A 17,548-nucleotide genomic window follows, 5' to 3' on the forward strand; every position below is an offset into this window, starting at 1 on the left:
GGTCAGCATTTTTTCTATATGCATTTAACATTTTTCAAACGTTTGATCAACATTTTTTCCGAACGCAAGATTAACATTTTTTCCGAATACGTGGTCAGCTGTCTTTCTATACACATTTAACATTTGTTCAAGAAGATTGATCGACATTTTTCAAATAGTCGGTTAACATTTTTTTTCCAAATGATTGGTCACGAAAAAATTTAATACATGATCGATTGTTTCTCTGTACGCATTTATAACATTTATAAATGCTTGATTATTTTTTGGAATAGTTGTTTAACATTATTTTTTCCAAATGCTTGATTAAAAAAAGTTAAATTCCGTCGCAAAAAAAAAGACATGATCGGCTTTTTCACACTCATTGTATAATCGTACGTATGCGTTTTTTGTGTAGAGGGTCAACATTTATGAGGCGCATCAATCAGGGATCGGTTGGATTCGAGATTGCAGGTTTGCACGGGCGAGACTTGATTGAGGCGGATCGCTGCTAGTTTTGCCGGACGGCGGGTGGGCGGTGGAGGTCCGAATGTCGTTGCACGGAACCTTGGGCCGACCAGAAATGAAATTTCCTGCCTTCCGGCGAAACTTCCTCCCCTCCGTGAGCTTCCGTCGATCACGCACGCAGTCCGGAAGAAGAAAAAGAGGCTGCATCCATGCTTCTCCACCAAGGAAGAAACCCCATCAGTCGGCCCACGCATCCGCTTCCTTCTTCTTCTCTTCTCCACCCGTGGAACCTTCTCGTCCGCTCTCTTACCTTTCTTCACCGCCTAATAGTCACACCCAGACGCGCCCAATCGACCCTGGACCCGGCCAGGCCCACGCGCCATAGACCGGGCGAGCTTAAACCCCACGCCTCCTCCCGTCCCCATTGGTCACACCAGACCAGACCAGTACTACTAACCCCGTTCCCCGTCCGACCCCGCGGCGGTGGCAAGCAACCGAGCCTCGCCGCGCAGCAGATTCCTTCTCTTTCATTGCCTTTCTTCCCGCTGCCTTTCCTTCGCTCCCCTCCCCTCCCCGCAAGCCCGCACGCGCAGCGCACTCCGTCCCGCAAGCCCTCCCGGTCGCCCGCCCGCACCAACCCTAGCTAGCGCGGCGCGCGGCGGCCATGTCGACGGACTCCGACTCCTCCTCGCGCGGCGGCGGCCCCGCCGGCGGCAGCTTCCGCGAGATCACCCGGGACCGTGAGTGCCTCCCCCCTGCCCTTCCCCCGCGCCGCGCTTCCCATTCCCGCTCCATCCCCCTCCCCTGCTCTGTCTGTCCCGGTTGTGGGGAAACGGCGTCTGAACTGGAGGGGAGGGAGGGGACGGGTGCGGCTGATTGGTCCATGCTGCTGCGCAATGCTTGCTCTGATTTGCCGTGCGTTTGGGTGCGCGATTACTCGTGCTGAACTAACGATAATGCCTAGTTTCTGATTTGCCGTGCTGTTGGATTTCTCGTGGTGCCTCACCCCACCCGTCCCCTGATTTTGGGGGCAAGGGGAATTTTCAGACCGGAGAAACTGAGCGTGCGTGCGTGCGCGAGTGGATGGTGTCAAAATCGGAAGCCACTACTACTTGGGGAGGTTTCTGTTTTAAACCAAAACATGTAATCTAATGAACCCATCTTCAGCACTTCAGCTTGCTTCTGCAGGCAGAGTACCATTGTATTATCGACGCCATTGCCCATTTTAGTAGCCTGTTACGAGATTGCTGCTTGCGGAGGCCTGCATTTCATTACACTCCACATGGAGTTAACCGTGCTGGAACGCCCACTTTGGTCAGAGCATCCTGTTGTTTTAGATTAGCAATCTGGCATGGTGGTGAACGCATTCTCTGCCTTACTTGGTTCCATTTGAGTCTGGCTCATGGGAAAATCGGCAACAGGCCGACACACGTGGGGCTATAGTATTAGCACGCTTCAGCAGGCCATGAAGTAGACTGGCTGTTAAATCATCGATTTGGGGTGGGCTGGGAATGGGCAATCCATGGTTGTGCCCGGCAGAGAGATTTGGTGGTTGGGTGGTTTTGCGGGAATGAATTGGCCAGCAGAGTCATCAGTAACTGATTCATACCAGGCAATACTGGTGCATTGTGCTAGTATACTTTCTTAATGGCGCGGCTTAAAGAGATGCGCATTGGCTGTGAATGTAAAATGATATACGTGATTCTCTTGTACTTATGTTTCACTTGAATGAATTTATTTTGTTTCTTCCATTATAGTAGTTATTTGTGCTAAGAATTTTGGTTATACTTGAATAGGGCAGACTCTGTCTAACTGTAAATTTATCATGTTTTTTTTTTCTTACTGACATATTCCAACAAGTTCCAGATTTACCATTTATTTGTTCATTCTTGTTGCACCTATGTAGGTTTGTTAAATGAAATGTTAAGATCAACTAGGCAGAACAAAGGATCCACATGGAAGGTATCCTTTTGGTTTGGATGATTTTCAGGATTTTGATATTGTCATGTTCTACCACCTTGCAAAGAAAAGTGACATGCATAAAATTGTGTTTTGACTAGGTTCTTATCATGGATAAACTTACTGTCAAGATAATGTCATCTTCGTGCAAGATGGGAGATATAACAGACCAAGGGGTTTCATGTAAGTAGGCTGTTGTCATGTTCTGAACCTGGACATTTTTTTCTTCAACACTCGACAAAATGCATGCCATTTGTATTAGAAGAAAGGATAGAAATATTTGATTTGTCCATTTGATCCTCTTAGTGCGTTCAAAAAGTATTCACTTAGGCATATGAAAAAATCAAGTAAATCCCTGTACTGCAGTAGATACATTGCTGTAACATGAGGCATTTATTCTGGCTTATACTATGTGGTTCCACTGAAGGAGTTCTGTTACAATATGCCACCTCAGAGTCATGATAAGAATGCAACTTTTCTGCAAATATTTTAACTGATCCCAGTTGGTGATGCGGTCTAAATATTTTTTTCATGTCAATGTAGAGCCCCTTTAATGTATTAAATGAGGCCACTAGGATTTCTACTAGCATTAATTAAATATTGCATCATGTCTAAAAAAGGCTGCATAGTTCTTTAATTGTGCTACAAAAGTATTTTAACACTGTCAGTGTTCCTAATTCTGGAGAACTTTAACCAGCTTTCTGTTGAGCTGTTAAAGTATTTCCTTCGAACGTATTTAGCATTTAGCTTTCCAAAGTTGTAGGGTGCCATGGAATCCTCCATGGATTATTGTCTATGCATAAAAGCTCCACATTGCCAATTCTTTTGCAGTGGTTGAGGACCTATACAAACGGAGGCAGCCGTTACCATCAATGGATGCAATTTATTTCATGCAACCTACGAAACAAAAGTAAGCTATGTTAGCAACATATCCTCTTTGACATGGCTGTATGTTGTCACTGTTAGTACTTTTCCCTATGCAGTAACCTCTCAAAATTTGTGATCACTGCCAGATTTACTCAACTACTTGGTAGGCTTCATGCCCATGGATCTGTATGATACTGCCTCACTTGTGAAATATTGTTTTGACTGCTACCTTGCCATCCTTGTACTTAAAGTGTCAATGTGCCACTAGTTGAGCCTACCAGCTTTTGATTCAATACGTGGTGGCAAAGATATCCAGTGGTCTAGTTCTAGGACTTATATAGTACTTATGGCGAAGAGCACATGCATCCATGCTTTGGTCTGGGTGTGAGGACCATGGGTACGTCGTTTGCCATCAACTAGCTGTTTGCAAGCCTTCTTCTTGCTGTGGAAGAGAGATCAGGGATCCTAAGCGACCATCTAGATGCTAAGGATCGACACTATGAGTCGGGGGAAATTGCTGAGCTGGGTGGTCACGGTCAAAGGTGCTGATAGGTGGTAAGAGTCGCTGCCAAGGCACATTAGAGTAGCTGGTTGTGGCGGCACACTTATCTCGCGAAACTCGCCAATTAGTTCATCACTGGCCATGAAATTAACACTAAGCTTGTATTGTGGTATTGTCCGTGAACCCGCCTGGCTTGCATAGGAGTTAGGACAGAAGCGTTTAGCAAGATGGTGACCAGGCGAGGTTCCCCTCACTGCTGCTTGACTTCTCCTTTGCCACCTCCAATTCAAGCTCCTCTGCCTCTGAAAATAACCCCCCTGTAGCCGAGTCATGCACTGCATGAACTGGTGCATGCTGTAGTTTTTATCCTTTAAGCCGTGCTGAGAAAGAGTATCTTTTGATTTTGTTGCACTCAAGTCTTTTAGTCCCCAAGGCAATTAAATGTTGTGGTAGGTGCAGTTATTTTTTTGCTGGTGATGTTGAATTTTTTTTTTTTGCACTTCCAGTTTCTCTAACCGTTCGTTGTGTCATAATGCAGTATTGACATATTTATGTCCAACATGTCAGGGAAGCGTCCATTGTACAAGAAGTATGTGATCTGTGCATGTATTTACTTGACATTTGTTCTGTTACTTTAGTTATTGATACAATGTTGTGCCTACTGCAGAGCCTATATATTTTTCAGTTCTCCCATACAGAAAGAATGGGTGGCTCATATAAGAAAAGATTCAAGTGTTTTAGCACGCGTTGGTGCACTCAGTGAGGTCTGTTTAACTGCCCCCTCTCTCACTCGCAAGCATGCAAATTCACTTTTTGCTTATGTCGCAGATGAATCTGGAATACTTCGCTATTGATAGCCAGGTAATCGGGCTACTTAACCTTTCAAGATTGCTGGTTCAGATTAATACTTATTCATGTATGACCGCAGATGAATTAAAACATATCTACTCCCTCCGTCCCAAAATATAAGATCATTATTGACACTATCATAGTGTCAAAAATGGTCTTACAATTTGGGACGGAGGGAGTACTTGTTTATTTACTTTATTATTTGTTTGATTTCGATGAATCCATTGCTGTGCGCAGGGCTTTGTAACTGACCATGACAAGGCTCTAGAAGAGCTTTTCACAGAAAATGCAGAAGGCTCAATGAACTATAATTCATGCATTAACACAATGGCCACTCGCATTGCTACTGTATTTGCATCAATGAAGGTACCTTTCCATTTTATGCTATTTGCAAAGTCTTTATACCCTTGTACACTTGGGGTAGGGGATGGGGGGTGATGAATTCAGGCATTACAGAGAATGTGATTTTGATTAATGAGGACAAAATATGGTGGTTGAGGGCTTGCGTGTGGCAAGTCTGAGCATATGAGCAATTTGAACATGTATCCAAATGTCATGGTCTTCGTACACAACAGAAGATGTTTTTTGTGGATGAGATGGTTATTGCCAATCATGAAAATTAATTTGGAGCGATTATCGTGTGAATCATTGCCACTTTACTTCATTGTTATTGCTTAATTGTTACTTCATCTGCCTTTTCCCATATTTTCCATTAAGACCAACGCTGAATGTTTCCAATATTCTTAGGAATTTCCTCGTGTGCACTATCGTGTCGCTAGGACAATTGATGCTTCTACTTTGACAACTCTACGAGATTTAGTCCCCACAAAGTTGGCAGCTTCTGTGTGGAATTGCCTGGCGAGATATAAATCAATAATACCTGAATTTCCTCAGACAGAAACATGTGAATTACTTATTGTAGATCGTTCAATAGACCAGGTATGAGATCTTTTTATATGTTTGAGATGTTTGTCACTGGTTTGAAAGTGAAATGCTGGCTTACTCCTTACGATGTTTCATGTTTTCATGATGTTTACAGATCGCCCCTGTTATTCATGAATGGACTTATGATGCCATGTGTCATGATCTACTGTCCATGGATGGTAACAAATATGTGCAAGAGGTGAGCATATCAAAATCATTTTAATACAGTTCAGTGTCGACCCATTTTTCAGTTCTGTTGTACCCCTGATATCATGTTCCTACACATGAATTGGAAACAACAGGTGCCAAACACGAGTGGATCAGGCACTGAGAAAAAAGAGGTTTTATTGGAAGATCATGATCCCATATGGTTTGAGCTTCGTGATGTACATGTAGCGGATGTAAGATTGTTGCCACTGTTATCTTTAAACGTTGTTGTATGTTTCAGTAATTGCATTATGACATCAATATTGCAGGCTAATTTAAGACTGCATGAGAAGATGAGAGATTTTATATCTAAAAATAAAGCAGCTCAACTACACCAAGCAAGGTTAGTTCTACACAGCAACTATTGCAAGTTGGGGTTATTACTGGCAATTAGCTTAAGGCCTTGTTCGGTTGAGGTGGTTTTTGAAGGGGAATGGCAGGGTTTGAGGGGGATTAGATCCCCTACAAGCCAGAATCCTCTCCAATCCACTCCAATCCCCTTGGAAGGAGGATTAAACGAACAAGGCCTAAGGGAGTATGCACTATGCAGTTATAACAGTGAACTTTAGTAAGGTTATAACATACTAGCAAACGTTGCATCTTGGAAGAGAATTGAATGGTGCAGAAATGCAAAATCGAACTGGTTTAGATAGTGATGTGTTCTCTGCAAGCGAAATTTGTTCACCAACCTATACTTGTCATTTTTCCTATTTGGTTTGTTAATTAGTCAGGTTTATGCAATTCATAATGACAGCCAAAACATTTGAAGTGTGTGGTTTCTAGGATATACTTACTGAGTTACCATGATGCATTTGAAATAGGCATTAAAATTTTGTTCTATATTGAATTGATTCTCGCATTTAGTAAGATTTTTTTCTTGTTGTAATGTTAATGCTCCTGCTTGATTTGCAGGACCAATGGAGAGTTATCAACAAAAGAATTGCAAAAAATGGTCCAAGCTCTTCCACAATACACTGATCAAATTGATAAGCTTTCCCTCCATGTCGAGGTTTGTAGTTTTGTTTTCTAGTGCCAGTGTGTGCTGCATAAACTTGAAACTAATCACCTATTGTTGTATTACCTACACTTCTAAGATCACCAAATTGTCACTTGATTTTTTTTACATGCACATGCTGAGAAGGCAATATTTACCACAAATTAGAATACACGATTTATCTTGAAATTAAGACGGACTTGACTTTTCATCAACTTGTATATCAAAAAACAAATGTGTGTACCTGGCAAATCTTAAACATTACAACGGAGATAGTGTGACGAGTTGGAAGTGTCTGCCATGGGCCTAGACTAACCACCATATCAGTGCAAGTCCACTAATCCCATTTCTGCTTGCGCTGTTTCCATTTACCAGCATACACTCCACCTGGTGTTACCTTTCCTAGCATTGCCTCATGCTAGCACTCTGGTTAGATCTTGGAAATTGGGACTAGGATAGGAACTGAAGAATTTGAACTGGCTTCCCGAATATCAGCTGTTTTGACATACCAAGGAGTATACTTTACTTTTGGTTACTCATTTTGCTACAGATTGCAGAAAAGCTCTTTGACATAATCAAAGAAGAGCATTTGAAAGATGTTGGCCAGCTCGAGCAAGATCTCGTGTTTGGTGATGCTGGCTCGAAAGAAGTAATCGATTTCTTTAGGACACATCAGGTAATTATTAATTGGACTACAACCAACAAAATGCTAGTTCTAATACTGTCTAGATATCATACTGATATGTTTGAGGACCTAATCCAGGATATAAGTCGTGAAAACAAGCTGCGTTTACTAATGATTTATGCTGCAATTAATCCAGAGAAGATCCAGAGTGAGAAGGGAGCAAAGCTGATGCAGGTAACTTCAGTTATATATTGGGAAAGTTAGCCCATTCATTTGTAAAATACATCTAATTTGAGTTTGACAAGTGAGCCCTGGGCTAACAACAACTGTAAAATAGTATGAACAATTGGCTGCTGTGCATTGACAAATATGTTGAATGGCCACTCATGAAGTAGATCTATGTGCGAAAAGGCCTGCAAATCTTATATCTATAGCTTTTCACAAATACTCCCTCCATCCCATATTAATTGGCGCGGAAATAGATGTATCTAGACGTATTTCAGTACTAGATACATCCATTTCTGCGTCAATTAATATCGGACCGAGGGGAGTATATGATTAGAAAAGATAATGGCCCAATTAATGTCTGAAGACTTAAAGAACTTCAGTTGCTACTTTCTGTGATCAGAGGGGGCATTTACATTGAAATGATGCATTTGTAAAAATCCACCTTATCAAAAGTTGTACATTTGGTTCCTTCTGTACAGTAGACAGTTTCTAAGAATTTCTGCATCAGAGACTTGTAGCTTCAATTCTTCAATCAGTCAGTTGTCAATTTGTTGTTTTATAACTAATTCAGTAAGAGATTTTTTTCCCAGCTGGCCGGATTATCTGCTGATGATATGATCGCAGTGAATAATATGCGCTGCATATGTGCTCATGAAACTAAAAAGTCTTCAAAAGGTGGTTTTCCTCTGAAATTTGAAATACGTAAGGTAACCTGTCGAATTATTTTACTTGTGTCTTAGTTCTTCCAAACATATAGCTTTTAGATAATTAATTTTATAGTAGAAGTTATTCACTCAATTCTACAATTTTCAGAAAAAACGTGGTATCAGAAAAGAACGAATAGGGGAAGAATCAACATGGACGTTGTCCAGGTTTTATCCCATCCTGGAGGTATAAATTTTTTATCTGATTAATTATAGCAGTAAATGATTGATATTCTTCATACTGTTTCATGAAATGAACTTTTTTGCATACGGAGATAATTTATCAATAATTTAAAATGTCTTTGAGATTCTAAGATAATTTATCTCCACCATTCTTTTGTTGTTCCCAAGTTCCTCTTTTGTGCATTATTCTCGATTAATTCTGATTCATCTGCCATCTCACCTCATTTTGTCAACTACTGGTTTGCTGTATATATGGAACCCTCATGGTTGGTCCGTTGGTTTCAGTTCATTTGTCCCCATTCTTTGGCCCCATGATCCATTTGCCCGGCCTACTAATTTCTTGATTTGATTACTGTGTATGTCTTGGGTACCACTTCAGCACAAACATTTACTATCGATAAAAATATGAATTTACACTCACTCTGATTACTTTTACCAAGTCCATGTGCAAACTTCCTCTCTTGTATTTTTTTGCCATTTACATGAATGTGGTTCTTGCCTTTTTTGTAGGATTTGATTGAGAAACTCAGTAAAGGAGAGCTTCCGAAAGATGAGTACCATTGTATGAGTGACCCTAGTTCTAGCTTCCGGGGGATCTCAAGCAGCATGTCGGCTCGAACAAGCCCAGCTCATCAACCAGCTCAATCCATGAGATCTAGACGAACAGGTGGCACATGGGCTAGACCTCGCAACTCCGACGATGGCTATTCAAGGTTGGTCATAACGATTCCATTGGCTTTCCTCTGTTTCAAGTTTTAAGCATGCATTTCTGTTTGGGGTGTTTATGGACATGTCTGTAGTAAGCTGTTTCCTATAGTCTTTCCAGATGCTATGTGGGTGCGTAGGCTATTATGCAAGATCTGTTAGTTGATTAAATTATGTTCTGCGTATTGTTACCAACTATAAATTTTGATTTATATGACACACATCAGTATGATCATTGTTCATATCGGCAAGAGTAGACTAGACTGCACGAAGACTGAACTTTTGGCACCAGTCTACAGCACTTGCTGCAAAGTTTTAATGCTTTCTAGCAAACTTTCTCCTGTGACCTTTGGCATGGATAATGAAAGCTGTGGCCTCAATTTACTGCAATGAGAGCAAATTAATCAATATTCCATTGTGAGCAATTAACTGACATGCTAATCTAGTGCATACATCAGCTTACGTTCATTTCTCAGTGAAGAGATTTTGAGAGCTGTGTTCGGTAGTTGCACATTTCTGGTAAATCAGAGTTGATAATAAATTGGATTACAGCTAGAAGTTTCTTTATATAATGTGTCAATGATCATTTTACAGCGACTCTGTACTGAAGCACGCGTCAAGTGATATGAGAAAGTTGGGTCGGCGCTTGTTTATCTTTGTAGTTGGGGGTGCTACCCGGTCCGAGGTATGTTTTTCATATTGCCTCTCGAGTCGACTTGCTCCATTTCCAGTCATGGTGCCTAGCTTCATGCTTTATTAACATATAAATAAATTTTGCACGTTCTCCAATCCGCTTTCTTCTACGTTGATGGATGGATATTGCAGTTACGTGCTGTCCACAAGCTGTCATCGAAACTGAAGAGAGAAATTATCCTTGGCTCCTCTAGCCTTGATGATCCACCCAAATTCATTACGGTAAGTCCTTGGACTTGTCCTGCTCTCCTCTCCAACGTGCTAGCTATGTGCCTGCCAACATGACTTTGTGCCGTTATCTGCAGAAACTGAAGATGATGTCGAATGAGGAGCTGTCGCTGGACGATCTGCAAATATAACAATAGGAGGGACGCATCGGTTGTAATTATCTACTGATTTCTCGGTCTCAGATCTAGGTGTAGCTGAGCATTGGACGGACGGGATGTTCGCTTCTCACACGGGCTAGAGGGGCATGCTGTTCACTTGGCAGGATGGCCCTCCTTTTGGTATCTCGTAATCTAGTGTGTACATAAACATTGGCTGGCAGCTGTAGCGTGTCTGATAACATTTATTGGACCAATGGAATGGAGATGTTGTTCATCATTGTGTATTGGCTGGAAGCATCGAGAATCTGTCGTGCATCTCAGCAGTTTCAAGCTGTCTGAATTTTTTAAGGCAGTGTCGTCAAATGGCTGAAACTAGACCCACACTATACCGTTGGCTGGTACACTAAATAATGCTTACGATCTCGATCTGCTCGATAGCGTTGTCTCCTGGTCTTCTTCCCTTGCGACGCTGCAATGTCTGAAGAGCACCAAAGATGTGCCGGTGCTTCATGCTGTCACAGTTGTGACTGGTCCGCTGGTCTGGAACTTTCGTTTGCTTTGGGTTTAGCTTGGCTAAACGTCGTTTTGTTGACCCACATCGCACAAACTGCAGAAGAAGAGGTAGTACCGTGCATTTACAGTGTTGTTGGATCTGGCGGTTACAGTACGCGTCGCTTTACATACTGGCGTGCAGAAGGTGAACAATAGGTAAAGAACTGCAACGCAAAGCACAACAAAAGCCTCCGTAGCATAGTGGTAGTGCGTTCCCTTCGTAAGGGAAAGGTCGTGAGTTCGATCCTCACCGGGGGCTTGCTTTTTTTTTTCATTTTACCTTTTTTACATCTTTTATTTGGACAAATCTTATAATATCTATATATCTGGCTGACGAGTGACGATCGCCATGAGGGAGGCTCCAGCTGGCTGGTCGGTCGACCAGCCAGCATTTCGTTTCGCCAGGAAGCCCAGACAGACCGCCTTTAGGTTCCCCCAAGCCTCAAGGCCCAACTACAATTTTGTTTTAAAGCTCATGACAGTAGGAAAGACTCCTACTGACTTTTGTATATATATGGGTTAATGTGCAGCAGTGTCACATGGTAGTGCATAACTACAATTTTATTTTGTACACAAGAAAATGTTAAAACAAGATTTTCCATGATGTATGTAAAAAAAAATACAAAGCAGTATCTGATAAAAAAAATGCCATCTTGTACAAAACACATGCTACTTTTAGAAAACTGCCATTGATCTAATTTATAAATTTACAATGAGTATGACAAAAATAAGATCGTATGATCTAGAAAAAAAAATCTCATGCTAAACTTTAAAAATCGCCATCCTCTAAAAATGCCAGGTTAAACTTTAAAAACCACCATCCTGTAAAAATGCCAAGTTAAACTTTAAAAACCGCCATCCTATAAAAATGCCAGGATAAATTTTAAAAACTTCCATCCTGTAAAAATGCCAGGTTAAACTTTAAGAACTTCCATTCTAAATTTTAAAAACTGCCATCCTGTAAAAATGCCATCTCTTAAAATATAAAAATGCCAGGTTAAACTTTAAAAACTTTCATTCTAACTTTTAAAAACTGCCATGTGGTAAAAATGTCATCTCTTAAAATATAAAAATGACAGGTTAAACTTTAAAAACTTTCATTCTAACTTTTAAAAACTGCCATGTTGTAAAAATGTCATCTCTTAAAATATAAAAATGACAGGTTAAACTTTACAAACTTTCATTCTAAATTTTAAAAACTGCCATGCTGTAAAATTGTCATCTCTTAAAATATAAAAATGCCATCTCTTAATAATAAAAACGCCATCTCTTAATAATAAAGAATGTCATCTCTTTATAAAAATGCCATCTCTTAATAATAAAAACATCATCTCTTAATAATAAAGAATGCCATCTCTTAATTAAAATGACATCTTATAAAATATAGAAAATGCCATCTCTTAAATTATAAAAATGCCATGTACAAAAAAAATTGATCTGTGAAAAAATGTCTAAATTGCCATGTGCCATATTTCAAATTTCTAGAAACTGCCGTGTTAATTTTTTGTAGAAAAAATTGCCATGTAAAAGAAGATACCATCTTGGTGAAAGAAATGAAAGCTAAAAAAAGGAGCGCATGGGAATAGAATCCAAGTATCCCATCTGAATGCTCAAGCCTCTAGCCAGTGTAGCAAGATGAGGTATTTTGAAAAAAGTGAAACGTTCGCTGGCTTTAATCTCAAACTACTTTTCAAATATGATGTGTCGTCAACCCCACGTTGAGATCCGTGCAATGGTGGGGAGGACATTCGCTGGGAAATGCCCAAATATCTAACAGATGTCAGATAACATTTCCCCTTTTTATATACTTCCTATGTATCAAAATATAAGAAACGTCTTATATTTTGTTATGGAGGATGTAATTTTGCAAGTTCCTCACCTGTCATGCGAGGAACGAGGGGTTTGGTTGATAATGTTGCTAGGAATCTAGCACATGCTCTCTTTTGATTTGACCATCAATGCCAGGGGCCTCAAGCCACATTCTCACGTCATGATGGCCTTTTAATTGACCACACATAATGGTAGTGGTGGTGATGCTTTGGGTTGGTCAAGCCGTCAGGGTTGGACCTGGCCCAAAAAACTTATCCTTACCGAGTAGGCTTCGCCGATAAGGTAACCAACCTAGGGAGCTGGCCCTCGAATTCAAGGCCAATCTTGTACAAAAGATAAAGGGAATATTTTGTTTATATAAATCTACGGGGCAGTGGGACATCTCGGATGCCCGAGATATACAACTTCTCGTCCGAGTGTAAGATCAAATCAGAAAGCTATATGCAAGATTTAGACTAGTTTGCAAGATCGAAGACTAAAGATAAATAGCAGCTCGAGAGAGGCCGAGGAGTGTCCTCGGTTTGAAGACCAGTTTAGGGGGTGCTCGGCATGTCGGTTGCCCACTTGCCCATCCCTTGGGTTGGGCCGAGTACCCCCCTAAAACTATCACTAGCGGGCCTCGTTCGTCTGACCCAGAAGCATAAAAGAAGGATTGACACGAAGACTTGACGTATTCTCCAAGGTGTAGAGATGGTCCTCGACACGTTTACCTCTTTGATACGGCCGATCATGTGTAAACCCTAAGTACCCCCGGGTCTATATAAATAGAGGTGACATGGCCATACATGATTCATTCACATATGATCGCGCGACAGATCACATGTACTTTGTACCCATCCACAAGCTATACAAACAAGTAGTAGGACATAGGGGTTTAACTCTTCGACAGGGCATGACCCTGCGTAATCCACGTGTTCCTTGTGCCCTTGTTACCATCTAGCCAAGACTACCAGATCGAGATCCCTTACCCGAGATCCGTTGAATTTAGCTCCGATAGGCTCTAGCGATAGTAGGATAGATCTTCTTGGCGGCGTTGTCAATGTGTGGGAGGTGTCGTGATGGAATAAAAGTGCCGGCGCCTCGTCCTTTGCTCGGTGAGGCCCTTGTGGCGGAGCCGGCAAGCGTCCAGCAGTGTGGTCTCACGGATCCGCTGATCCAGCGAGTTGGTGTGCTCGGAGTAAGAGAGGAAGAACGCTCGACACCATGGCGGTTCCAAGCATGGACGTCAGTCAATCGATCGAGGAAGAGTTGCCGGATTTCTTCTTCTGTGGGACGACTACTTCAAAGAGGTTCCTCGCTTTCCCGAACATTTGTTTCGACGAAGGTTCGTAATTAGTACACTTCTCTGCTTTGGTCCTTTTTTCATTTTCCTGTCTCATTTACTTTTTATGCACAGATTTAGGATGTTTCGATTCTGACGCTGCCTCTCCCCAGCCCGTCTGTGACGCCCCCGATTTGACCGTACACTAATCATGCACGCAAATGTGTACGATCAAGGTCAGGGACTCAAGGGAAGATATCACAACACAACTCTACAACATAAATAAGTCATACAAGCATCATGATACAAGTCAGGGGCCTCGAGGGCTCGAATACAAGTGCTCGATCACAGACGAGTCAGCGGAAGCAACAATATCTGAGTACAGACATAAGTTAAACAAGTTTGCCTTAAGAAGGCTAGCACAAACTGGGATACAGATCGAACGAGGCGCAGGCCTCCTGCCTGGGATCCTCCTAACTACTCCTGGTCGTCGTCAGCGGCCTGCACGTAGTAGTAGGCACCTCCGGTGTCGTAGGTGTCGTCGTCGACGGTGGCGTCTGGCTCCTGGACTCCAACATCTGGTTGCGACAACCAGAAAGATAGGAAAGGGGGAAAGAGGGAGAGAAGCAACCGTGAGTACTCATCCAAAGTACTCACAAGCAAGGAGTTATACTACATATGCATGGGTATATGTGTAAAGGGGCATATCAGTGGACTGAACTGCAGAATGCCAGAATAAAAGGGGGATAGCTAGTCCTGTCGAAGACTACGCTTCTGGTCATCTCCATCTTGCAGCATGTAGAAGAGAGTAGATTGAAGTCCTCCAAGTAGCATCGCATAGCATAATCCTACCCGGCGATCCCCTCCTCGTCGCCCTGTTAGAGAGCGATCACCGGGTTGTATCTGGCACTTGGAAGGGTGTATTTTATTCAGTATCCAGTTCTAGTTGTCATAAGGTCAAGGTACAACTCCGGGTCGTCCTTTTACCGAGGGACACGGCTATTCGAATAGATAAACTTCCCTGCAGGGGTGCACCACATAACCCAACACGCTCGATCCCATTTGGCCGGACACACTTTTCTGGGCCATGCCCGGCCTCGTAAGATCAACACGTCGCAGCCCCACCTAAGCACAACAGAGAGGTCAGCACGCCGGTCTAACCCTATGCGCGCAGGGGTCTGGGCCCATCGCCCTATGCACACCTGCACGTTGCGTACGCGGCCGGAAGCAGACCTAGCCTAGTGGCGTTCCAGTCCAATCCGGCGCGCGCCACTCAGTCGCTGACGTCAAGAAGGCTTCGGCTGATACCACGACGCCGGGATACCCATAACTACTCCCGCGTAGATGGTTAGTGCGTATAGACCAAATGGCCAGACTCAGATCAAATACCAAGATCTCGTTAAGCGTGTTAAGTAACCGCGAACGCCGACCAGGGCCAGGCCCACCTCTCACCTGGGTGGTCTCAACCTGCCCTGTCGCTCCGCCACAAAGATCCACTTGCGGGTACTCCTACGAGCCGACCCGACTTTAGTCACCACATGTATCATGTATATAGTATATAAGTATATACCCGTGATCACCGCCCAGGTGATCACGACCCGATAGTATAGCACAGCAGACGGACAAGAATGTAGGGCCACTGATGGAAAACTAGCATCCTATACTAAGCATGTAGGATTGCAGGTACAAGTATCAACAGTAGTAGCAAGGATAGGCTATGCATCAGGATAGGATATCGAAAAGCAGTAACATGCTACACTACTCTAATGCAAGCAGTATAGAGAAGAATAGGCGATATCTGGTGATCAAGGGGGGGGGCTTGCCTGGTTGCTCTGGCAAGTAGGAGGGGTCGTCGACTCCGTAGTCGAACTGGGCAGCAGCAGGGGCGGTCTCGTAGTCTACCGGAGAGAAGAGGGGGAAGAAACAGTAAATACAATGCAAACATAAGCATGACGATGCGTGACATGACAATGAGCGGTGCTAGGTGTGTCCTAACGCGACAGTAGGTGGTACCGGTGAAGGGGGGAACATCCGGGAGGTATTCCTGATGTTTCGCGTTTTCGGACAGACGGACCGGAGGGGGAAAGTTGCTAGTTCGATAGGTTAGGGAGGTGTGGTGGACGAACGGACTGCGTATTCGGATTCGTCTCGTCGTTCTGAGCAACTTTCATATAGAAAACATTTTCATCCGAGTTACGGTTTAAAAGATATGAATTTTCAAAGTTTATTTGAATTTCTGGAATTATTTGAATTAAGCAAAAATGAATTATGACGTCAGCATGAGGCAATGCTGACGTCATCAGGTCAACAGAGCGGTTGACCAGGTCAAACTGACCAGTGGGCCCCACCTGTCATAGACAGTGGGCTAACAGAAGATTAAACTAATTAATTTTTAGTTAATTAACTACTGGGCCCACCTGTCAGTGAGTGATTAGATTAATTAATTAGTTTTAATTATAAAAACATTTTTCTTTTCTCTTTTTTTTTAATTTTGCGGCGGGGCCCGCATGTCAGTGGCTGAGCCTGCCCAGTCAGCACGTTGACTGGGTTGACCCAGTCAACGGGGCCCACGGGGCCCACGGGCAGTGGCACTGGGGGGTGGGGCCCCAGGCCAGCCACGTCGGCGGCCGGCGCCGGAGCAACTCCGACGAGCCAAACGCGGCGGCGCGGCTCGGGAGGGGCGCGGGTTTCGCGCACAGGGGGTCTGCGGGGTCGTGGCTGGGCGCGTTCGACGCGGCTCGGCGCCGCACGTCCAACGGTGGTGGCCGGAGCGGCTGGAACGGGCGGGGGCGAGCGCTACGAGCTCGCCGGCGGCGAAGTGCTTCGGGCTGGGGCGGGTGCGGCGTTAGAGCGCGCGAGCGGCCGAACTAACTAGCTAGGCGGGTGCGGCATGATGCGGTCGAGCTAACGGGCCTACGCCCATGACCAAATGGTCACCGGAGACCCGCCGGCGACGAGCTCCGCGGCGCGGCGTTCGGGCGCGCGTGGGGAAGCCGCTAGGGGGCGCGCGAGAGAGAAAGGACAGGGGAGGAGGGGGAGAGGCTCACCGCGCGGCTGTAGGGGGACGGCAGCGTGCTCGGGGAGGCTCGAGGCGGCGAAACGGGGCGGCGATCGACGATGGCCGTGCGGGGAAGACGAGCTCGGGGAGGCCGTTGCAGTGGCTCGGAGCTCCAACGGCGACGACGTACGACACAGCGAAGTGGCGATTGGGGCACGGTGGCCGCGGGAACGACGGTGAACGGCGGCGAGCACGCTCGGGCAGTGGGGATCGAAGGGGAGAGGGAGGTGGATCTGACGGGGGAGGCGCAGAGGCCGAGAGGGAGAGCGGGGGGTGAGTGGGAGAGGGGCCCCAGGAGGCGGGGGGCTGGCGTCCTTATCCTCCCCGTCGCCGGCGAGGGGGTGCGGCGGGGACGGCCCCTGTTCCGACCCCGGTCGGGGGAACAGGGAAGGGGGCGAGGGGGAGTGGGAGATGGGCTAGGCCGGCTGGGCCGGGGGTCGGCCCAGTTGGGCCAGGGGTCCAGTGGGGGGGAGGGCCTTCTCTTTTTTTTCTTTGTCTGTTCTGTTTTCTGTTTTCTTTTTATTTGTTTATTTTCTTTTCTGTTTTATTTCATTTAAAAGTATTTAGGCATTTTATAAAAATGTGTTTTCTCCACAATAATTATCAGTGCAATTTCTGACAGGGCCCGAACATTTTT

The 17,548-nt window shown here is 44.3% G+C and overlaps 1 protein-coding gene and 1 non-coding gene across 2 annotated transcripts; both read left to right on the forward strand.

The window, feature by feature from the left end:
- Positions 1-746: 746 nt before the first annotated feature.
- LOC123051225 (probable protein transport Sec1a) lies at positions 747-10,484 on the forward strand. Its single transcript, XM_044474037.1, has 21 exons — positions 747-1,184; positions 2,351-2,406; positions 2,505-2,586; positions 3,235-3,313; positions 4,311-4,361; positions 4,440-4,536; positions 4,601-4,633; positions 4,859-4,987; positions 5,369-5,560; positions 5,661-5,744; positions 5,848-5,946; positions 6,022-6,095; positions 6,665-6,761; positions 7,297-7,422; positions 7,510-7,605; positions 8,190-8,306; positions 8,413-8,490; positions 8,997-9,199; positions 9,786-9,876; positions 10,017-10,106; positions 10,190-10,484. Exons 1-21 carry the CDS (start codon positions 1,109-1,111, stop codon positions 10,241-10,243), a joined length of 2,004 nt encoding a protein of 667 aa, XP_044329972.1. The 5' UTR covers positions 747-1,108; the 3' UTR covers positions 10,244-10,484.
- Positions 10,485-10,949: 465 nt separating this feature from the next.
- Positions 10,950-11,021, forward strand: TRNAT-CGU (transfer RNA threonine (anticodon CGU)). Its single transcript has one exon. It is a non-coding gene; the product is annotated as a tRNA-Thr (tRNA).
- Positions 11,022-17,548: the final 6,527 nt, after the last annotated feature.

Source organism: Triticum aestivum, chromosome 2D (assembly GCF_018294505.1).
Source record: "Triticum aestivum cultivar Chinese Spring chromosome 2D, IWGSC CS RefSeq v2.1, whole genome shotgun sequence".
Classification (NCBI taxonomy): Eukaryota; Viridiplantae; Streptophyta; class Magnoliopsida; order Poales; family Poaceae; genus Triticum; species Triticum aestivum.